This window comes from Oryctolagus cuniculus, chromosome 6 (genome assembly GCF_964237555.1).
Source record: "Oryctolagus cuniculus chromosome 6, mOryCun1.1, whole genome shotgun sequence".
NCBI classification, from domain to species: domain Eukaryota; kingdom Metazoa; phylum Chordata; class Mammalia; order Lagomorpha; family Leporidae; genus Oryctolagus; species Oryctolagus cuniculus.
This window is the reverse complement of record NC_091437.1, coordinates 28,405,063-28,429,139: the sequence shown is the minus strand read 5'-3', so window position 1 is coordinate 28,429,139 and position 24,077 is coordinate 28,405,063. Positions and strand designations below refer to the sequence as shown.

Genomic DNA, 24,077 nt, shown 5'->3' with positions numbered 1-24,077 from the left:
GTCAGTTACCGTCAGTAACAACTCCAGCTGAGGAGTTTCCTCACGATCCAGCAATTTTCGTAGAACGAGCACTGGGAATTTGCCTTTACCTCTTTTATTTATAACATCAAGCACGAAGAACTCGTTGGAAGCCAGCTTGTAAGTAAGCATTGCGTTCTCTCCAACGTCCGCATCCGACGCGCCCTCTAGCGGAAACCGCGAGTCCAGCAGTCTAGACTCGGGTATGGAGAGCTTTTGTTCCTTCACGGAGAACACGGGCGGGTTGTCGTTGACGTCCCTCACCTCCACCTCCACGTGGAACACCTGCAGCGGCCGCTCCACCACCACCTCCAGGTGCACGCTGCACTCCGCGCTCCGCCCGCACAGCGCCTCGCGGTCCATCCGCGCGTTCACGAACAGGATGCCGTTCTGCACGTTCACCTCCAGCAGGTCCCCGCCGGCCCTGGACGCCACCCGGAACAGGCGCGGCACCAGCTCGGCCAGCGGCAGCCCCAGGTCCTGCGCCAGGCGGCCCACGAACGTGCCGTGCTGGGCCTCCTCGGGGACCGAGTAGCGCAGCTGGGCGCTGCCCGCCCGCCAGGCTGTGAGCAGCAGGAGCCAGAGCAGCAGGCGCCGGGCTCCCGGTCCGCCAGATCTAGAGTCCAAGGTCACTCCTTGTTCTTGCGTCACAGACCAATAAATCAGCGTTCTGGAACGCACACACGCTCTGAAATGTCCTCTTCGGTTTCCTACTTCCATTTTTAATCCCGGTTGCTGAGATCTCAGATTTTAGTTACTTCCTAGTTCGTCAGAAACCGTGGGTTGAGCCTTTGTTCCGAAGAGCTCCTATTTTGTGGACGACAGCGACATCCGGTGGCTTAGTATGTAAGTACAAATCTTTGAGTTTAACAAGTTTGCTTTTAGCTCTACTTTTACGTAACCTTATCTCTGGGGCCTTTCAAAGCCTTACTTTATGTCTCTTGCACATGATAACAATGTTGATCCCACGTACGTTTTAATATATATGCTCAGAGAAGTAATCTTTCACTAACCACAGATCACAGTTAGCTAAATTTAGAATGCCTTAACCTTTTACAGATTACTGAGTGTACTAGTGTTTTGGTGATTCCGAGTTTAGGTCTCTAAGTTATGAATCACAGTTCCTTTCTCTTTGTCGTCACCTTGATATTAGATGCAGCTTACTTAGACATTAATCTCAAGCATGCACTGCCTGTGAGGTGTTTCCAACTCCTAAATTCCAGTATCACAAGAGCATAAAGAGATCCCTGCTTCATCATCAGACATGTCTCCACATAGATTCCTATAATCTCACATGCTAGCCATGGGACTTTGGTTTTCCAACCATTAATCTCTCCCCGTTTCTGCTTTCACAACATTGGTGGGTAGCAGGTGGTTAAGTGAATTATGATGCTTTAAGGACCTAACACAGTACCTTAAGCTGAGTGAGTACTTCATAAATGCAAAGTGTTCTCAGGCTTTATGTTGTCCACATGTTTATCATGATGTTCAAGACCAAATCTGTCTCCTCAGGAAAAATTATTTCCCATAGAATATTGTCACTCTACAGTGCGTTTCATATCACCTTTGCACACAGAAAGGGGTGCTCTCCTTAGCAAAAGGGAAAAGTGCCTTGATTGAGAAATCAGCTCTATAAGGACAAGTTTCATTTTATCATACCTCACAGAGGCAAAAATGATTTTAATTATGATTCTAAATAAAATAATTCACAAGCTTGATTTCTACCTTCAGAATCAATTGCATTTGTCCTATTACATTTAAGCTTTTCAAATACATGAAAGATACAGTTCTGGAATTTGTGATTTTTATCAATGTCAATATTTTTCATCACAGCCTTCAGTAAAAATATTTTTTGTCTCTCAAGTTTCTGGGAGTCAAATATTCAGAAATAAAATTATCTACTGATATATCTATGCTGCTGAAGAAAACCTTTTTCCAAACATAAAATTATTAAAATGCTAGGAAAACAATACAAAGTTGATTAATTTATTGATGTTATAACTTGTCAAATGTATTTTAATGTATAAACAACTTTAAACTCTTTTGAGCAACAGTACTTATGAATAAGAGAACTGACAGAAATGAGAGTCACTCAATTAATCAGCTTATGAACCTTAATAAATTCTATTTTTATAATTCTCTAGTTCTTTGGGAAGATTCCAGGATAAAAATCCATTCAAATTCTGACTTTAGGAGTACTTCTCTTATAAATCATGAATTAATATGTAATGATTTATCTACCCATCCACAAAACCAATGTTCAGTTTGAGCTACCAAATAGAATTTGAAATATGTTTATAATTGATTAATCTCAACAACACAATGATATGAACTAAATTTCATTCCTTTTAATGCATATTTTTATTTATTTTTGTCTACTTGAAAGAGAGAGATATACACCCCCCCAATAATCTGCTGGTTCACATCCCAAATGCTTTCAAGAGCTGGGACTGGGGCAGGCTGAAGCCAGGAGTCTTGAGCTCAATCCCTCCCACATGGGTGGCAGGGACCCAACTACTTGAGCCTTCACCTGCTGCTCCCCAGGGTGCACATTAGCAGTGCTTGAATGGAAAGCAGAGCCAGGACCCAAATCCAGGCACTCTAATCTGGGATGCAGGTGTCTTAAATTGTGTCCTAACAGTTAAGCCAAAAGCTCACCCCTAATGTGCATTTTATACCATGAAATAACACAAATGTCCCAATATAGACATATACATGATGCTGAATTTAAAACGAGTTAGCAAAATAATATCCCCTTGTTTATGTAATAAATTTTTAATTGATATAAAAATTATACCCCTTTAAATAATGGCTTTGTAAAGCATTAAATAGTTATGATTTAAACCATCAGTTGGCTAAGAACCACCTGGGATGATTGTTAAGCCTCAAATTTGCCCTTACTATCCATTTTGTAAATTTTGAGACAGTGTTAAATTAACATTCAGACAGGACTCCAGGTGTTGCTAATGTGTTTAGCACCATTAGTTCTAAGAATAGGCTGACGATAGACTGAATTTGGCTGGAACAGGCTGTTATGGCTGTGGTCTTGTGTGCTTATTTCGAATGCCCCTTTCAAAGGCATCTGGGATCAGATCATGACTTAGTTTACCCTATCTGTATCTGTGATTTAAGAAGAACAGGTGGAGGAGGAGCATCCCTACTGGCTTCCTGTTTCTAGCTTAACTGAGGAATGTTACAGACACATATAGGGATAACTACTAGGCAAAACAATAAAGGGCCTTCTACGACCTCACCTCTGTTCAGAATATGCCAATCTTTTTTAATCCCAACCTCCCTGGATCCCAGTGTTTTCAGCCTTCCTGATGACTTCAAAAGACAAATGCATTATTAAGGTGTTCACAGCCCTTCTGAGAATTTGCATATACTGCAGCCCATAACTTGGGAAATAATAAAAATTAATTTAAAGGACAAAATTACCAATGATATAAAAATACCCATGCATATAAGACATACACTTTTTTGTTACAGAGGACATAGTGAGGACTTTAAAAACATTAGCCATAGAAACAAGAGGGTTTTTTTTTGGGGGGGGGGGGGGACAAAAGACATTATAATACCTCTTGATCCATATTATGAATCAGATACCTGGGCCCAAGCTCAAATGACATACAGAACCATCCCACCCAAAAAATCCTCCAAGAGAGGGATATTTGAAATTATAAGCCTGAACTCAAGGTGAATTGTATTGATAGACATAGGTTTATGACCAAGAGACTATTTGTTTTGAAAGAAATAAAATGGAAAAAAATGATTATGTTGTAGCATGTCCCCAATATGTATTTTAGGCTGGGAATTTTTGGCGAACATTTTACTCTAACTTGTATTTGAATCATCATTGCAGCTCTATTCCCAAGGCCACTCTGATTTTGCCCCATGAAGATTTTAACTAAAGAGTACCTTGTAAAATGTATTTTACACAAGATAAAATAATTGAAAAAGAGAAAGATAAATCACACACCAAAAACTCAAAGTACAAGCGACTTTTTAAAAAATCAATAAAAAGATTGCAGAATGTGGAGAACCAGCAGTTTCAACATCACCAACCACAATGTAAGAGGCGGCGACTTTCAGGATGAGTAACCTCACAGCCAGATGCCTGATTGTGAACAAGTAGATTCCCATGTAAACTGGTAGTAAGCACTTTTAAGTTCCAAACTTTATAGTTAAAGATAGTGCAAAATGTAGAGCCTTGACTTCCTAAACAATTCTACCATTAAACTGAGAAAAACTGAGTAAAGATGAGAATGTCTTCTCGAAGAAAGGAAAGTGTTTTCACTAGCATCAGAAAAGAAGATTTCTAGATGTAAAAGTGATAGTTCATCCACCTTTCTTATACGCTGGATGACCAGCCTCTGAGAAACATATTTTGGACACGTTGAAATGCGGAGTTACATTTCTGACAGATTCTTAAGCAGAGCCAACCATTTCTAGAGTTTGTCAGAAGTTACTCTGTGATAGGGGGTGCTGCAAAACTACCAGGCGCACAAGAGTTGCCATCTACAAGGAGGTAGAGGGCTACAAGGTCAACGTGCTAGCAGTCACTATGTGATTCTGCTAGTGTCCCTGTACCCAGCAGGATGAGAATAACCCAACGCATAACTTACAGGTGCACTAATGAGTTGAATTCCTGAAAAACTGACACATTGGCTTTCACACTTGTCATGAGATGCAGCAGCAGCCCACAAGGAATTCAGTGTCTCTTCCTCATGAGTCTACACATGAACTGATTCACGATCGACAATGTGCTCGAACATAGTCTGCAATGATTCCTCTTAAAAGTAAAAAAACGAAAATCTGCTCCAAAGATAAAGGACACGCTTAACGGGAAATTTTTAAAGTTGGCCTATCTTGGGTAAAATAGAGGAAAGGAGACATTTATTTAAAGGGACCACAATAAGTAATTAAAATTTTTGAAAAACAAATTAACGAACACTAATTTGTAAAATATGAGGAAAACCTACCTTCCCAGAACAGTCCAAAGAAGCAGGCGGTTCTGTTCCATCTTCAGAGAGCGGACCCGGAGGAAGGCCGGGGCTGAAGGCCATGAGGTCGGCCTTGGGCGCGCCCTCGCCGCCGCTCACCCGCTGCCGCCTCCGCTGCGAGCACGACCAGCTCCCCACCGCGCTCGCGCACACCAGCGCAGGCTGCCCCGGCCCGCACGCGCCCTCCGCCGCCGGCGCCCAGCACCGCAGCGCCGTCCACACCACCAGCGTGAGCACCAGCAGGCTGCTCACGGCGCAGATGGCCACGATCAGGGACGCGTTCACGTCCAGCAGCGCCGCCGCGCCGCCCGCCGCCGCCGCCACGCCCGCCGCCGCCGCCGCCCGCGAGGACGCCGCCGCCGGCGCCTGCCCGCCGTCCACCAGCGACAGCAGCACCGTGGCCGTGGCCGTCAGCGCGGGCTCGCCGTGGTCCTTCACCAGCACCAGCAGCCGCTGGCGCGCCAAGTCCGCCTCGTCCAGGCTGCGCGTCGTGCTGATCTCGCCCGTGTACAGCCCCACGCGGAACGGCAGGCGCGCCCCGCCCGACGCCGACCCAGCCGCCGCCCCATTCGGCGCCGCCTGCAGCTCGTAGGACAGCCACGCGTTGTAGCCGGCGTCCGCGTCCACCGCGCGCACCTTCGCCACCACGTGGCCCGCGCCCGCAGACCGCGACACCCACACCGGCACCGCCTCGCTCGCCGGCCCGCCCGCGCCCCGCGGCAGCACCCACGGCGCGTGGTCGTTCTCGTCCAGCACGAACACCTGCAGCGTCACGTTGCTGCCCAGCGCCGGCACGCCCGCGTCGCGCGCGCTCACCTCGAAGCGCAGCAGCTCCAGCTCCTCGCGGTCCAGCGGCTGCAGCGCGTGCACGCGCCCGCTCTCCGCGTGCACCGACACGTAGCTCGACAGCAGGCGCTCGCCCACGCGCCGCTCCACCAGCGAGTACGACACGCGCGCGTTCTCCCGCGCGTCCGCGTCGCGCGCCGACACCGTCACCAGGTGGCAGCCCGGCGCGTTGTTCTCCCTCACGAACACCGTGTACTCGGCCTGCGCGAACGCGGGCGCGTTGTCGTTCACGTCCGCCACCTCCACCCACACGCTGGCCGACGCCCGCAGCGCCGGCGAGCCCGCGTCGCGCGCCGTCACCACCACGCTGTAGCCCGACACAAGCTCGCGGTCCAGCCCGCTGTCCAGCACCAGCGAGTAGTAGTTCCTGAAGGTCGACAGCAGCCTGAAGGGCACGTCGGGCGTCAGGGCGCAGCTCACCTGCCCGTTGGCGCCCGAGTCGCGGTCGGAGACAGTGATGAGGGCGATCACCGTGCCCACCGGAGCGTCCTCTTTCACAGGGAGCCAAAGCGTTTTTACAGTCAGCTGTGGGGCGTGGTCGTTAGCGTCCACCACTTCCACAAGAACCGTACAGTGACCAGCCAGGGGTGGCAGACCTTTGTCCACGGCCTCTACTCGAATCTTGTGCACCTGGCTTTCCTCGAAATCGATGAGCCCTGCCACCGTAATCGCCCCACTCACGGCATCTATGTGGAACTTGGATTTCACACCTGCAGACACATCGCTGGAGAACGAGTAGATGATGTCCCTGTTTAAGCCTTCGTCCGGGTCCGAGGCGTTGAGGGTAAGCACTGGAGTCCCGACCGAAACGTTTTCCGGTAACCTCACGGTATAGAGAGTTCTGTCGAACGCTGGGGCGTTGTCGTTGGCATCCAGTACTGTGACGATCAGCTGAACAGTGCCAGTCAGCTCCGGTTTCCCTGCATCGGTGGCCGTCAGCAGTAGGTGAAGCTCCGGAGCTTCCTCCCTGTCTAAAGGTTTCCGCAGTACGAGCCCCAGAGGTTTCACCTGCTCGTGGCTGCTGGGCACATCCAGCGAGAAAAACTCACTGGGGCTCAGCGTGTAGGTCAGCAGCGCGTTCTGCCCGATGTCTGCGTCGGACGCGCCCTCCAGTGGAAGCCGAGAGTCCAGCAGTCTGGATTCTGCGATGAACAGATTCTTCCGTGTCGCCGGGAACACGGGCGGGTTGTCGTTGACGTCCCTCACCTCCACCTCCACGTGGAACACCTGCAGCGGCCGCTCCACCACCACCTCCAGGTGCACGCTGCACTCCGCGCTCCGCCCGCACAGCGCCTCGCGGTCCATCCGCGCGTTCACGAACAGGATGCCGTTCTGCACGTTCACCTCCAGCAGGTCCCCGCCGGCCCTGGACGCCACCCGGAACAGGCGCGGCACCAGCTCGGCCAGCGGCAGCCCCAGGTCCTGCGCCAGGCGGCCCACGAACGTGCCGTGCTGGGCCTCCTCGGGGACCGAGTAGCGCAGCTGGGCGCTGCCCGCCCGCCAGGCTGTGAGCAGCACAAAGGAAAGCAGCAGAAGGCGGTTCTGCGGCACTCCTCCGCAGGAGTACAACATTTCCGACCCTCAGTGTTTTCTAATGATCGGTAATTGACTCAGAATGAAGTAAAATCGTCTGAATCGGTCAGGCCCCTCCTCCTGTGTACGCCATGGCAGCACAACGCAGGGAATGTCTTCCCCACAGACTCACGGAGGGCGGTATTTGTCTTGAATCTGAGAGAATATTGCGGCAAGAGTGACATCACGCGGCCCAAAGAGTAAGTACAAACCCCGTGAATAAACTTTGCACAATTATCTTGCAAAACTTTATTTTCTGAGTTTTTCTTAATTAACCAGAGGACCACATTTATCTAGCCTGACGCATTTTTAGCGGACTAATCTGTAAAAAGTTGGAATGACCTTAAATTGTTTCCTCACACTGGGAAAACTCTCCACATACTTTTAAAACATTTGAAATGAAGTGATATTAAAATATTTAAACTACCTTGAATTTAAATTTGGAAATACTTTTGTTCTGAAATTTAGGATGTCTCCTATTCCTAGACTTAGGTATCTGGATTAAGACAACTCAATAAATTAGTGCACTAGTAACGCCAGAAGAACAGAACATCACTAATGAAAAAAAAAGAGATCAAGAAAAAATTACATCCTTTTGAGGTAGTTTCCTTAAGGGATTTTATAAATTGGAGATGTGTTAAATATTTTCAGGAAGGAAGGAATGCTTTAAGATCTCCTGTTTTTCTATTTATTGCCATTTACACGATCTGTTTCCACCAACGCCTTGCATTCCTTCAGCTATATAGAGTTTGAATCTTTCAAAGCCTTATCATAGGTGAATAATCTCTGCTTTCTAATCTCCAAAGCAGTTTTTCTTAGGTCTTTTCATAATATATTTTAACTTCATTACTGTCCAACGTTCATACTGAGGGAAATTGTGGTGTTAAAGTTAGGCTTTGAATTATTTACCTGTGCGAGTTTCACTTTAGGAAAATTCTTTTGTGAGTTCTATTTTGTCATTCCAAAATAAAAGTGGATTAATTACATCTAGATTTCAGAGCTTAAGCAAAATCTCTCCAGGTTGTTGTGATCGCTGTTTTTGTATCTGCAGTAGAGTTTCTTTCATATTCTTATTGATAACAACCCAACACTTTTAATAAGGCGCTGCAGTCCTTGATTATTCCAGCAAATACGTAATTCGTCTTCCCATTCAACCTTTTTCAAACATAACACTGTTTTATTTTGTTCAAGCTGTGTTGATTACCTACAATTTCTCCTGAATGGAGTCCAAATTCCTTAATTAGCTATTCAAAATCAACTCTTGTTCTCAAAAGAGATTTCCTCACATTATTCTTCCTGCCTTTAGTCCATGCAAACCATGTTTTAACTAAAGTGGACTACTCCGTACTCCTAGTCTCCAAGCATGCATATATCTTCTCCTCAACAGTGATGTCTTCAAATTCCAATCTCTGAAAATCTGCATGTCTTCTCCTTAATGGTAATATTCACTATTCTCATTGTTCCCCACAAGAAACCTCCCCATTTAAAACATCTTAGTAACATCTAGCCACTGCAAGTGTTCTTTCAAAAAAGCAAATAGTATGGTGTTCTTTCAATGCCAACCTTGCTATCTACAATCTCTGGCCTCATTTTGTATAACTCACATTGTTTATTTTGCATTAAACTTGAAGACTGAGGTTGGATCTTGATAACCAGGTGATTCCCAACATGACAACATACACTTAGAGACTTGAATGCGCTCCATTGTGTACTTAGTAAGGACTGGTGGTTATTGTCTTCTCTACTTTCCAAGGAAGCAGATTTTTAAAAATTATTCTATAATGATATGTCTACAAATGGATTACTTACCTTATTAGTAGATCTACAACCTAAGTTGATTTTATATCATCAGAATATTATTATGCACTTCTTTTTAAGAAAGGGAAAATACTATTGCTGGAAAGAGAGATATCAAATACCTACCCAGACTTCTCAAGACCCTCTGGAAATTTGCAAACATGGAAAAAGAATTGTGAATACAAGGTAATCTAGACTTTCCCTGAGGGGCACTTCAACCTTTGTAGGGTCCAAAACATTCTTTCATTCATGGCATTAATTTGACCTTCCAAAACTTATAAAAACTCATCTTTAGATGTTTTCCATTCCACCATGCAAAACTCAAAATACTGGTACATCCTGGGTTCATATGAGAATGAATTCACATAAAAATAATTTTCATATAAAATAAGGTTAATATAAAAGGCTATAATGACTTTCTGACACTTTAGGTTTTTTTTTTGTTTGCAATCATTAATATTTTTCTTCTTGGTTGTAACTATAACTAAATTTTATTCTGTACTAGCACTTGCCAGAATTGATTATAAGCATTATTAATTTAATATAAGCAACTTTAAATAGCTTACATGCTACAAAACATCTATGCAGTAGAATTCCTATTTATTATGGATAAATGGAAATCCAAGGAACTATATAAGAAATTATTTATCAAAGCCTACATAAACCAAAATTAATGGGGGGGCTTCAATACACCTTCAGAACCCTAGATACTTAATAACCAACCTCTGCTGCTTTTCCATTTTAGAAACAGCATTGCCACAAATAGAATGGTGAGAAGCATTAACAAACAGACTTGTGTTCCGCACTTGTGAAAAGCATACTTCCAAAATGAAATTCCCATACATATCAATTAGAGAGCTGCAGGAACACAAAAGTAAAAAGACCAAATGTTGAGTTGGCAAACTACAATACTAGGTAATAGAAATGACTCATTTTGATTTATGCTTTTGTAACTGAATTCAGCATTTAAGATGAGCATCCAGTCATTAAAGCTCTTACTGAGAACCAAACAAAAATAGTCAGAATAGGAAATCTGAAAGTAAGATCACAGGCCACTGTTGTGACACAGAAAATTAAGCTGCTGTATGCGATGCCAGCATTCAATATGGGAGTGCTATTCAACTCTGCTTCTAATGCAACAACATTCCTGCTAGTGTGTTTGAGAAGGCACCTGAAGATAGCTAGTGCTTGGGCTCCTGACACCCTTGTGGGAGGCCTCCTGGCTTGAGCCTGACCCAAACCGAGCTCTTGCAGCCATGTAGGGGATGAAGCAGTGGAGAAAAGCTCTGTCTCTCTCTTTCTCTCCGCCCCCCTCCTTTCACTGTCCTTTCAAATAAATAAATATTTTAAAATACAAAAGAGTAAGGTCACACTCACGAAGGAAACATTTCGCGTTCAATTCAAACATGGTAATAAAGATAACTGTACAAAAAGAAAAGCCCCTAATGTTGAAGATTAGAAGCCAAATGATTCTTTTTGTATAATGTATTACTAATAGTCAGAATGCTACCTAGGGACATATGTAACAAGAAATTTAAAATCAACTGCAGAATAGTCTTGCCTTCAGTTTACTTTCAATTGGGTAAAGGGAATAAAATGTGAACATAAATGATTACACTATGAGTTCATAAGTCATAAAGAGATTTAAAAGTAGATTAATAGCATACTGGAAAAGAATTTAGTCTCAGAAATTCTTCATTCCCTTCCATTAAGTCCCATCACTATCTCAATCAAAAATCTAGTGAATGTTTAATATCAAGGGAAGTTTAACAGTTAAAAGAAGTAAAAATAAGAGACAAAAACTAAAAGAAGGAAAAATTTGAAAGACAGCAAAATTTTTTTTGTATTTTCTAATACTTTACTCCCTATTACTAAATACTTATGTGAACTAATTAATGACTTAATCCCAAAAATTCTGTGTAATGAAGATTTCTATGTTATATATTTGGCTCACAAGAACGGAATTACTTTAGGGTCTGCCATTTGGCACAGCAGTTAAGACACCACTCCCTTCTATAGTGCCCAGGAGAGTCCCGGCTCAGCTTCGAACTTGCTGCTCACGTGCTCCCTGGGAGACAGCTGATGATGGCATAGTGAGCTGGGTCCCTACCACCAATGTGGGAGACCAGGATCTAGGCTGCTGGCTTCAGTCAGGCCCGCCCTGGTTGTGGACATCTGGAGTGTGATGCTGTGAATGAAAGATCGCTCTCCCTCCCTCCCTCTCTCTCTTTCAAATGGAAATGAATAAACATTTAGAAGGAGTGGAATAACTTTATATCATTTTACTGATCAAATATTTTTCTGTTAAGTCATACATTTAATATACTTACTTTTGAGAATACTTGAGCTTATGTACAAATGAATTGTATTTAACTCAATAGAAATGACGATAGTATAGCAGATGCTTACCTGACTAAAGGTAATTATTCACTACATTTTAGATGATCAAAATAAATTGCTGACAAGAGTGCAAAAAATCTCAGAGTAGAAAGAGATTCTTGAAATAGTAAATTATTTAAATGATACTGAAATAAAATGCAAATATTTGCTCCCTCCACAATTCACTTTTAGGTAGTTAAAAATAAAATTAGAAAGAAAATGAAAACTGAAAGTTTGAAAACAAATGTTTTGTATTAGCACTGAATGATTAAAACAGCAATAAACATTACAGATATCTGTGACTACTAGACCCTAAAAAAGAAAAAGTGAGATAAATTGAGATATTAAATAGATATATGCACAAGATAGTATTTAAAACAATTTTAAGGGGGAAGCATTGTGCAAAAGTGGGCTAAGCCAACCCTGTAATATGGGCAACAGAGTCCTGGCTGCTCCACTTCCAGTACAGTTCCTGCTAATTGTCCTGGGAAACAGCGGAAGATGGCCCAAGTGCTTGGACCCCTGCCTCCCACGTCGGAAACCCAGACAGAACACCTGGCTCCTGGCTTCTCCCTGGCCCAGTTGCAACCATTTGAGGGAGTAAACCAGTGGATGGACTCACTCTCGCCCCTCCACCCTTCCTTCCCTCTCACCCTATAACTCTGCCATTCACATAAATAAGTTAAATAACAATACAAGCGAATTTCAAAGCATAGCACACGGAGTAAGATTAAAAACTCAGTCATGGGGGCTGGCGCCCTGGCTCACTTGGTTAATCCTCCGCCTGTGGCACCAGCATCCCACATGGGTGCCGTTTTAGTCCTAGTCGCTCCTCTTCCAGTCCAGCTCTCTGCTGTGGCCCGGGAAGGCAGTGGAGGATGGCCCAAGTGCTTGGGCCCCTGCACCTGCATGGGAGACCAGGAAGAAGCACCTGGCTCCTGGATTCGGATCGGCATAGCTCTGGCCACGGTGGCCATTTCTCTCTGTCTCTCTCCCTCACTATCTGTCAAATTAAAAAAAATTTTTTTAAAAAGAAAAACTCAGTCATAACTACAAAAGAATAAAGGCCTGGGAAGAATGTATTTCTAAAAAATATCCAAATAATCAGCACATACTTCCACTACAACCCAGAAAAACTGGCAAAGACAAAGGCTAAGTCAGCATTAAATACAAAAGCAAAATTTCCAACAATCATTAAATTTCAGAAAAAGAAGAGCTTATTAATATGTATGGCAGCAGTGGAAAATACCAAAGAATTTAAAACAGTTTTAAAGTTTCACTGTACAATAATAAAAGAAGAAAAAAGGCTTCAAAATATTACAAAGTTTCAACAAAATGAGTTATAATTTACAATAACAAATATACTTACTTGGTCGCAATGATCCACTTTTAAATCTCTTGGTTCCCCGACATCTGTTGATTGAAGACCCGGAGGAAGGCCAGGGCTGAAGGCCATGAGGTCGGCCTTGGGCGCGCCCTCGCCGCCGCTCACCCGCTGCCGCCTCCGCTGCGAGCACGACCAGCTCCCCACCGCGCTCGCGCACACCAGCGCAGGCTGCCCCGGCCCGCACGCGCCCTCCGCCGCCGGCGCCCAGCACCGCAGCGCCGTCCACACCACCAGCGTGAGCACCAGCAGGCTGCTCACGGCGCAGATGGCCACGATCAGGGACGCGTTCACGTCCAGCAGCGCCGCCGCGCCGCCCGCCGCCGCCGCCACGCCCGCCACGCCCGCCGCCGCCGCCGCCCGCGAGGACGCCGCCGCCGGCGCCTGCCCGCCGTCCACCAGCGACAGCAGCACCGTGGCCGTGGCCGTCAGCGCGGGCTCGCCGTGGTCCTTCACCAGCACCAGCAGCCGCTGGCGCGCCAAGTCCGCCTCGTCCAGGCTGCGCGTCGTGCTGATCTCGCCCGTGTACAGCCCCACGCGGAACGGCAGGCGCGCGCCGCCCGACGCCGCCCCATTCGGCGCCGCCTGCAGCTCGTAGGACAGCCACGCGTTGTAGCCGGCGTCCGCGTCCACCGCGCGCACCTTCGCCACCACGTGGCCCGCGCCCGCAGACCGCGACACCCACACCGGCACCGCCTCGCTCGCCGGCCCGCCCGCGCCCCGCGGCAGCACCCACGGCGCGTGGTCGTTCTCGTCCAGCACGAACACCTGCAGCGTCACGTTGCTGCCCAGCGCCGGCACGCCCGCGTCGCGCGCGCTCACCTCGAAGCGCAGCAGCTCCAGCTCCTCGCGGTCCAGCGGCTGCAGCGCGTGCACGCGCCCGCTCTCCGCGTGCACCGACACGTAGCTCGACAGCAGGCGCTCGCCCACGCGCCGCTCCACCAGCGAGTACGACACGCGCGCGTTCTCCCGCGCGTCCGCGTCGCGCGCCGACACCGTCACCAGGTGGCAGCCCGGCGCGTTGTTCTCCCTCACGAACACCGTGTACTCGGCCTGCGCGAACGCGGGCGCGTTGTCGTTCACGTCCGCCACCTCCACCCACACGCTGGCCGACGCCCGCAGCGCCGGCGAGCCCGCGTCGCGCGCCGTCACCACCACGCTGTAGCCCGACACAAGCTCGCGGTCCAGCCCGCTGTCCAGCACCAGCGAGTAGTAGTTCCTGAAGGTCGACAGCAGCCTGAAGGGCACGTCGGGCGTCAGGGCGCAGCTCACCTGCCCGTTGGCGCCCGAGTCGCGGTCGGACACGCTGACGAGGGCGATCACCGTGCCCACGGGAGCGTCCTCTCGGATGGGCAGTGACAGAGACGTTATTGAAATTTCTGGAGTGTTATCATTGATATCCACTACTTTCACTAAAAGGGTGCAGTGACCTGCCATCGGGGGGTGGCCTTTGTCCGTCGCGTCGATGCGGATCCTGTATGAATTCACTTGTTCAAAATCCAAATTCCCTTGAATCACTACCTCCCCTGTGTTTGGATCTATTGCAAAGTGGGCAAGGACCAAGGGTGAAACAAGGCTATTGAAGGCATACGAAATCGCCCCATTTGTCCCCTCATCCGGATCAGAGGCATTCAGTCTGATGACAATTGTTCCGTTTTCTGAGTTTTCAAATATCCTTACTTTGTATTCAGAGTGTTGGAAACTGGGCGCATTGTCATTCACGTCCAACACCGTGATCCGCAGCTGGACAGTGCCCGTGAGCTCGGGTTTGCCTCCATCGGTGGCCACCAGGAGCAAGTTATGTTCCCGTACGTCCTCTCTGTCCAAAGACTTTCTCAACACGAGCCCAATTTGTGTGTTATCATCACTGTTCGTTTTCACATCTAACGCGAAGAACTCGCTCGAACTGAGTTTATATGTTAAGATGGAATTGGAGCCAACATCAGCGTCTGCTGCGCCCTCTAGTGGAAACAGAGAATCTGGCAGCCGGGATTCATATATCTGCAGCCATTGTTCCTGAACCGGGAACACGGGCGGGTTGTCGTTGACGTCCCTCACCTCCACCTCCACGTGGAACACCTGCAGCGGCCGCTCCACCACCACCTCCAGGTGCACGCTGCACTCCGCGCTCCGCCCGCACAGCGCCTCGCGGTCCATCCGCGCGTTCACGAACAGGATGCCGTTCTGCACGTTCACCTCCAGCAGGTCCCCGCCGGCCCTGGACGCCACCCGGAACAGGCGCGGCACCAGCTCGGCCAGCGGCAGCCCCAGGTCCTGCGCCAGGCGGCCCACGAACGTGCCGTGCTGGGCCTCCTCGGGGACCGAGTAGCGCAGCTGGGCGCTGCCCGCCCGCCAGGCTGCGAGCAGCAGGAGCCAGGGCAGCAGGCGCCGCGTTCCGAGTTTCCCTTCAGATGTAAAAACCATATGAAATACCTCTTGTTTTTCCATTGGAAAGATCTGTCTTCTAGTGACGATGAGAAGCTGAGTGAATCCTAGTTAATGAATTCTTCATCCGCCATCCTTCAGCAATCAAGGAAATACGCAATAATGGAACAGCTCCTGAGTGGCTCCAAGCGTCTTCGTGGTGGACAGCGACACCATGTGGCTCCAAAGGGTAAGAAATGAATTCACAAAACTGCTGTGCTGTGATTTTTTTACATTAAAAAAATTTAAATCTTCTTGCCTTTCTTGTGCGGTATATCCTCCACGTTGTTTGTTAATTGAAGAATCAGCTTATCCCATCTGAATTCTTTTAATTTAGAGAAAGAGACCCACTGATTCATAAGGAAACAACTTTCCTCCCGATGTTGTAATCATTGCTGTCCACCAGTTACTTTATACGTGATCTGCAGTAGCCTGAGAAATGAGGAGTGTATACTATCCTACACATTTGGAGTTGAGAAGAAACGACTTATACATCTTCCTAGGAGATTTTTAAATATTATTCTAGGGAAAATGTAACTTAAAATTAACAAATATTGTCTACGTTTTAAAAAAATACAGATTCCTGAAGTCCATTTTTTCATAAACTCTTTAGGTTCTTTTATGTAATAATAGATGAAAGCTTCAGTGCATATTCTTTACTATTCTTAATTTCTATGCAGCTGGTGTCATCCTTCCACTTCCAATGTTTCGCTTCCGTGTACTGCAGTTAAATTTCAGCAGAATTCTCACCCACCGTGCTTTGCTGCTCTTGCTCCGTCTGCTGCTCCTAAATGGTCGCATGTGTTTCTGTCAACTCCAATTTCATCCTATATCCACTTCCTTTAAGTGTTCTCATCCACTTCCAACTTTCTACTGAGATCTTTTTGCAGGGGTTCCTAAATGTACATCTTCATCCCACACCTTTTCTTATCACTGTCATCCACACATCCTGAATCTTTGAAAAGTTTTATTTAATATCTAAACATAACTAATCACTAATAATCCTCCAGTTCCAATCTCTGGAATTTACATTTTGTTTTAATAGCATACACTTCCTCCAGGTCATCCATATTAATTTTTATTATTCCTTCTGCCTTACCTGTCTCATTCAAAGTGTGGCTACAGCCAATATGTTGGTTCACATGCTACTGTTTATCATTATGAGTAAAGCTTTCACTGAATTGCAGTAAACCAAAAAAGTCCAAAGCATTAGAATCACCATTAGGTAACTGATCATCCAATCAAAAGGTAACTTTTCCAGGGTTATTTTCAATGATCTTCCCATAGGAACCTTATTTTCAAGACAATATTGACCACTTGGCTTTCCTTTTTCCCACTATAGCCATTGCTCAAACGGAGTTGTTCAATGCTTGTATCTTTACCTATAAAAATGCTACTATTATATACTAAAGTTAATCCCAGACATCAACTACACCATTAATTCATTCTTAATGTCATTAGTTGGAGATGATTACATTCTCCCTTGAAAGAATATAATTGGGGTTTCCAATGGAACTTCAAATGACACATATCCACTTCCTACCTTCCTCCAAAATTCTGAAGTACATTAAATGCCCACAACTGTAATTCACTGTTCTTCCTTGAGAAGCTCTGTTTTAAAAGAATTAACTTGATTCTACATTGAGTTTCTATTGCAATGAAGTGGGGCAAACAAAGGATTCAGGTGTGAATCAACAACAACTCCAACACAAGACATTCCATTGCTTCCAATAACATAAGCCCTCATAAAAAGTATATGAAGTTTTTTCTTGAAGGTTTACTATAGTGGTGGATGTCTTCCATGTACTTTGATCTAAGTAAATGTACTTCCTACACTTAATTTCTGTTAAAATTGTCTTATTATTAAGTACCATATCAGTCTTTCCACCACAATTTGTACTAATTTCAATTGGAATGTCTTTAATAGTTTTTTCCTTGCTTCCAAGTAGAAAAATATAAAATGTTTTTGACATCCTTTATGAAAAATTAATTAACACGAAAGAAAAATGTTGACCCTCTCCTAAGAAGGATTGCATTTCTCCACCATTTTTTTTTTCAAATAGCTCATTCTAGTCAAGGGGAAAGATTATGTGGAGAAAAAAAGATCAATTCTATATAAGCAACCTCCTGTCTCAGGGAAGAAGACAATTATACTAATAATGTAAACCTATGAGTTTATATTTCAAAGCTAAATATATTGATTTTCTAAAAGTTGGCAGTTGCTTAATACAGATGTAGAGAGGCAAGAACTCATAATTTCTAGGACTTCCCAAGTAACTCGAGGTATTATAAATATCAAAAGTAGTATAGTAAAAGGCTATGTTTAAGTACTTATGAGAATAAGAAATAATACTGCAGTACAAGTAAGGAACAAGTATTGTGTCATACAAAGTATGTAATGTTTGGTATTGTTAAATCCATATTTTTTTGGGACAGGCAGAGTGGACAGTGACAGAGAGAGACAGAGAGAAAGGTCTTCCTTTTTGCCATTGGTTCACCCTCCAATGGCCACCGCGGCCGGCGCACCCTGCTGATCTGAAGCCAGGAGCCAGGTGCTTCTCCTGGTCTTCCATGGGGTACAGGGCCCAAGCACTTGGGTCATCCTCCACTGCACTCCCGGGCCACAGCAGAGGGCTGGCCTGGAAGAGGGGCAACCAGGACAGAATCCGGCGCCCTGACCGGGACTAGAACCCGGTGTGCCGGCGCCACTAGGTGGAGGGTTAGCCTACTGAGCCGCGGCGCCGGCCAAATCCATATTTTTTTACCCAAAAATCTAGAAAATTGGTTCTCAGTATTTGACATGGAGACAATCAACTGTCTACCATCTACTCAAATGCACAACTGTGTGATAAACAAGTCTATTTATAAAGAACAAGTGTAAGAAGAATTTGTATCATTAACATTTTTAATGTTCTTATTAATCTGAAAATGAAAGGCAACAATATATAGTATTATTTACTAATCAAAGTAGTAGGATTTTCATTGTGAGTTCACAATTACTTCTCACCAATAAAATAATTTATAAATTGAAAAATATCCAAGATTGAGGAAAATTTTTCCACTAAAAGTCCGTGTCAACATAAGGGAAAATAAACTATAATATATCAGAACAATGGAACACTGTCATCTGGATCAAATAGTGAGAATTCTCCTTAAGTAATGAGAAACTGTCATCACCAAAATATTTTAAGTGGAAAAAAGCAAAATTAAAAGCAATACTAATATCATACGTTAAAAGGTCAGGAAAGTGTATCTACATACAGAGAAAACACCTCTGGAAGGACACCAAGAAGTAGAATTGTTTGAAGTACTAAAAGTGAATACTAAATATCTTTGTGATGGAGGCAGAAGAGAAATCTTAACAGTTCTTTTCTATAATATTAAAAATTTAAATCATGTAGCTGCATTTCTTACTCAAAACCTGATAACATGAAGGCATCGACATTAAAATTTCAAGCTATAAATAGCAAATGCATTATGAGTATGTAAAGCCAACTGTTTAGATGAAGTTGGAAGTAATTATTTACCAAACAAACACAAATAAAAATGAAAGCAGTATAATATAGAAAGTTAAAATAACTTTCAGGAAAAAACAAAAAGTAACATTGACAGGCACTATAAAAACATTTCCAGGTAGTCACAAAATGAAACTTGGAGAATATGTAACTTCAAAATATGTCCTACTGTGTCCAGCGCTGTTCCCAAGCAGTAAAGCTGTTCCTTGGGGTGCCAGCATCCCATATAGGAACGCCAGTTCACCTGCTCGACTTTCTATTCAGCTCCCTGCTAATGTGCCAGGGAAGTAGCAAGCTTTGGCTCAAGCACTTCAATTCCTGTCATCCAGGTGGGAGACTCAGATGGAGGTCCAGGTGCTGGCTTCAGCCTGGTCCAGCCATGGTTGGTCTGCACATTTGGGTAGTGAAGGAAAAGCTGGAAAACATCTCTCTCGCGCGCGCGCTCTCTTGCTCTCGCCCTCGCTCTCTGTGCTCCCACTCACGCTCTCCCGCTCTCTCTCTTCTCTCTCCCCCCTCCCTCTCTCTACTCAGTCTCTCTCCCTCTCTCTCTAACACTCTCTGAAATAAATCTATTGTTATAGTTCTACCATAGTTCCTGGAGATTAAAGCAATTGTTTATATTAAAATATAAATAATTTTATATCACAGAAAGTGAATCAGTTACCAATATCAAAAAAAACTCCCATAATTAAAGATGATTACTGCAACTCGATTATTGCAGAGATTAACAACAGATTAAATATTACCTAATATTAAGGAAATGAACTAACAAAAGATGAGATGCTACAGGAAGATGCTACAAATATGCATTAATCCATAATTTTAAAAAATGGAAAATACGATAATTTTAATTATTTTTAAAGATAATGGGTGTGAAAAAGATTTTAAACACTCACGTTGTCTGTGTCAGTAGAGGTGGGACCCGGAGGAAGGCCGGGGCTGAAGGCCATGAGGTCGGCCTTGGGCGCGCCCTCGCCGCCGCTCACCCGCTGCCGCCTCCGCTGCGAGCACGACCAGCTCCCCACCGCACTCGCGCACACCAGCGCAGGCTGCCCCGGCCCGCACGCGCCCTCCGCCGCCGGCGCCCAGCACCGCAGCGCCGTCCACACCACCAGCGTCAGCACCAGCAGGCTGCTCACGGCGCAGATGGCCACGATCAGGGACGCGTTCACGTCCAGCAGCGCCGCCGCGCCGCCCGCCGCCGCCGCCACGCCCGCCACGCCCGCCGCCGCCGCCGCCCGCGAGGACGCCGCCGCCGGCGCCTGCCCGCCGTCCACCAGCGACAGCAGCACCGTGGCCGTGGCCGTCAGCGCGGGCTCGCCGTGGTCCTTCACCAGCACCAGCAGCCGCTGGCGCGCCAAGTCCGCCTCGTCCAGGCTGCGCGTCGTGCTGATCTCGCCCGTGTACAGCCCCACGCGGAACGGCAGGCGCGCGCCGCCCGACGCCGCCCCATTCGGCGCCGCCTGCAGCTCGTAGGACAGCCACGCGTTGTAGCCGGCGTCCACGTCCACCGCGCGCACCTTCGCCACCACGTGGCCCGCGCCCGCAGACCGCGACACCCACACCGGCACCGCCTCGCTCGCCGGCCCGCCCGCGCCCCGCGGCAGCACCCACGGCGCGTGGTCGTTCTCGTCCAGCACGAACACCTGCAGCGTCACGTTGCTGCCCAGCGCCGGCACGCCCGCGTCGCGCGCGCTCACCTCGAAGCGCAGCAGCTCCAGCTCCTCGCGGTCCAGCGGCTGCAGCGCGTGCACGCGCCCGCTCTCCGCGTGCACCGACACGTAGCTCGACAGCAGGCGCTCGCCCACGCGCCGCTCCACCAGCGAGTACGACACGCGCGCGTTCTCCCGCGCGTCCGCGTCGCGCGCCGACACCGTCACCAGGTGGCAGCCCGGCGCGTTGTTCTCCCTCACGAACACCGTGTACTCGGCCTGCGCGAACGCGGGCGCGTTGTCGTTCACGTCCGCCACCTCCACCCACACGCTGGCCGACGCCCGCAGCGCCGGCGAGCCCGCGTCGCGTGCCGTCACCACCACGCTGTAGCCCGACACAAGCTCGCGGTCCAGCCCGCTGTCCAGCACCAGCGAGTAGTAGTTCCTGAAGGTCGACAGCAGCCTGAAGGGCACGTCGGGCGTCAGGGCGCAGCTCACCTGCCCGTTGGCGCCCGAGTCGCGGTCGGAGACAGTGATGAGGGCGATCACCGTGCCCACGGGAGCATCCTCTTTGATGGGCAGAAAGCGGGAGGTTATGTCCAGTTGGGGAGTGTTATCATTCTCATCCAGCAGTTTCACTATTACTTTGCAGTGTCCTGACAGAGGGAATGTACTTCTATCCACTGCATCAATGTTAATTTCATATAAATTACAATCTTCGTAATCCAGTTCCCCATTAACTCTTATTTCACCAGTCCTAGAGTTGATTATAAATTTAGATTTCACATCATCAAGGACAAGATTGCTAAAGAAATACATTATTTCCTTATTAATGCCCTCATCTGCATCTGAGGCATTAAGTTGTATCACTAACGTCCCATTTGGCGCATTTTCCAACAATCTGACGTTATAAATGGATTTATCAAATTCTGGGGCATTATCGTTCGCGTCCAATACATTGATCAATAACTGAACTGTACCTGTTAGTTCAGGTCTTCCTCCGTCAATCGCGATCAGCACTAAACGATGTTCTTGGGTTTCTTCTCTATCTAAGGGTTTCTTCAAAACTAGCTTTAAGAAGTTCGTTCCTTCTTCATTTGATTTAACATCCAGGTCAAAATATTCGTTAGCACTTAGTTTGTATCTCAATTCTGCATTTGCTCCAACATCCAAATCAGAGGCGCCTTCCAGTGGAAACCGAGAATCTGGCATTCTTGACTCTAAAATAAACAGCCTTTGTTCTTGTCGGGAGAACACGGGCGGGTTGTCGTTGACGTCCCTCACCTCCACCTCCACGTGGAACACCTGCAGCGGCCGCTCCACCACCACCTCCAGGTGCACGCTGCACTCCGCGCTCCGCCCGCACAGCGCCTCGCGGTCCATCCGCGCGTTCACGAACAGGATGCCGTTCTGCACGTTCACCTCCAGCAGGTCCCCGCCGGCCCTGGACGCCACCCGGAACAGGCGCGGCACCAGCTCAGCCAGCGGCAGCCCCAGGTCCTGCGCCAGGCGGCCCACGAACGTGCCGTGCTGGGCCTCCTCGGGGACCGAGTAGCGCAGCTGGGCGCTGCCCGCCCGCCAGGCTGCGAGCAGCAGGAGCCAGAGCAGCAGGCGCCGGGCTCCAGGACCTCCTCTGTGGTAATATACCATCGCAACCTCGTCCCCAGTCTAGTTCTCTACTGCATCACGCTCTGTCCTTGGACAACTTAATTCCCAATTTTGTATATTTATATATATTTATTCGCTCACCTTTTTGAGCCTCTGTAGCATAGCCCAAAATGGCAGGTCCTCTTCCTCTCTAAGGACAGCGCACTCTCTTCCTGGGAAGTCGGGAGGAGCGGGCAGGGACAGAAAGCCGGCGGTGTACAGCGACACCATGTGGCAAAAAGGGTAAGTGTTTTTACTTTGTTTTGCTTAAATTATCTTACATGGACCAACTATTTTCCAATTTCAATAACATGATTCTTATGACTCTTTATATCCCTCATCTCTAATCAAATTATATAAGTGAAACCTAAATAAACTTGGATCAGTATAAGTACCTCATTAAAACTCAATACATCGGAAGTCATGAAACCCCAGTCCCTACTATGGTAATTTGCATTTATCTATTTTATTTAGAGAATGGTTTGCATATTCCCAAATGGATAAAAATAATTTTAATAGCTGATGTTTTGACTTTTTCCCCCTACCTAAGTATATCTTCTTAAATTCTTGAGTTTTGCTGTAATTGTCCAATGTCATGTTTATGAACTACCTTTGTTACTCATAAAACAAATTTTTATTCCACTTAGCAGTGCTTAAAAATGACATTTGTTGATGTTATTTTCAAAACAACTGAAAATATTTGATAACATTCTTGCCTGAATTGCTTTTTTGAAGTCTGATTTCACAATGATGAAAATCAATTTCTTTAACTTGTCTAATAACACCTATTTTTTTGTGTTGACTCAAAATTATAATAAGGAGATGTCAATTTCCTAGAAGTCAAAGACATAGTAAGAGAGCTTGGGTAAGCATCTTGATACTAAATTCAAATTAGTAGCATCCAGGCCACATTTCTTCAAGTTGCTTCTGCAGGCATTGTGAAGTCACATATCTTTGCATAACTTGTAAGTCATAACCCTCCTGCACTCTGTAGGATGCAGTGTGCCATAGACTGGCACAGCAGAAATAATGTGGAAGATAATATCATTTGTTAGCCAGGCTATGTCGTTATCAGTTTCATTACTTTTCAATCTCCCAACCAATCCATCACAAGGTCTTATTTGGATTTGACTTAATATATAGAGGCCTTCATCTTTAAAAAAAATGGCCAAAAGAAAATGTCACCAACTTTTCTATTGAAGAGGTAATTAACACTCTTCTTATTTATATACTCAGTAGAATTCTTTAAGTATTACAACATCTTCTATACCTTTGATAACAAGAGGGACCAAAAGATCAATAATTTTATTACTGGATACTTTTCCAATTAAAATATGGCTTAGAAAAAAATAAATTGCCAGAAAATGCAACATTAATTGAAATTCACTTGGTTTCCAGTATTTAAACTTGTAATGTAAAGAAATAGATAATATTACAAAATTTGATTAACATATAATTTTAAAGTATAATAATCATTTCCTTTGAATTTTGTAGGATCCTTACTATTTCTAATATCCTTGTTTCCCCATAACATTTGGGTTATTTAACCTATAAACCTATTTTCAAGACTATTTGCCCATTAGTGTGATAATTTTCAAATTTTTTAATACAAAATGGTTTAAAACCAATAAAATTATAATAAATAATTTGAAAATAACATCAGCTGATGTACCTACTTCCTATTACAAAACAGTGACTTATGTGGAACTACAAAGCTATGGCATAACTTACAGCTGGAAGACATAATAAAATACATGAAGATTCCTTTTTAAAAGTAGTAAATTAAGTATTTCAAAGCAAAATGACCATGGCATTAGCAATTTGTGCACTGTAATTTACA

At 46.0% G+C, this 24,077-nt stretch overlaps 2 protein-coding genes across 2 annotated transcripts in view; one reads left to right on the top strand and one right to left on the bottom strand.

The window, feature by feature from the left end:
• The window catches only part of PCDHAC2 (protocadherin alpha subfamily C, 2), a 200,802-nt gene that overhangs the window by 161,155 nt on the left and 15,570 nt on the right, over nucleotides 1–24,077 (bottom strand). The window lies entirely within an intron of this gene.
• On the top strand, nucleotides 737–7,686 carry LOC138850157 (coiled-coil domain-containing protein 177-like). Its single transcript, XM_070076209.1, has 2 exons — nucleotides 737–864; nucleotides 3,881–7,686. The coding sequence occupies exon 2, from the start codon at nucleotides 4,986–4,988 to the stop codon at nucleotides 6,621–6,623; it is 1,638 nt and encodes a 545-aa protein (XP_069932310.1). The 5' UTR covers nucleotides 737–864; nucleotides 3,881–4,985; the 3' UTR covers nucleotides 6,624–7,686.

Excerpts from the sequence above, each read along its gene's own strand:
- LOC138850157 (XM_070076209.1), top strand. The coding sequence starts at position 4,986 with ATGAGGAAAACCTACCTTCCCAGAACAGTCCAAAGAAGCAGGCGGTTC.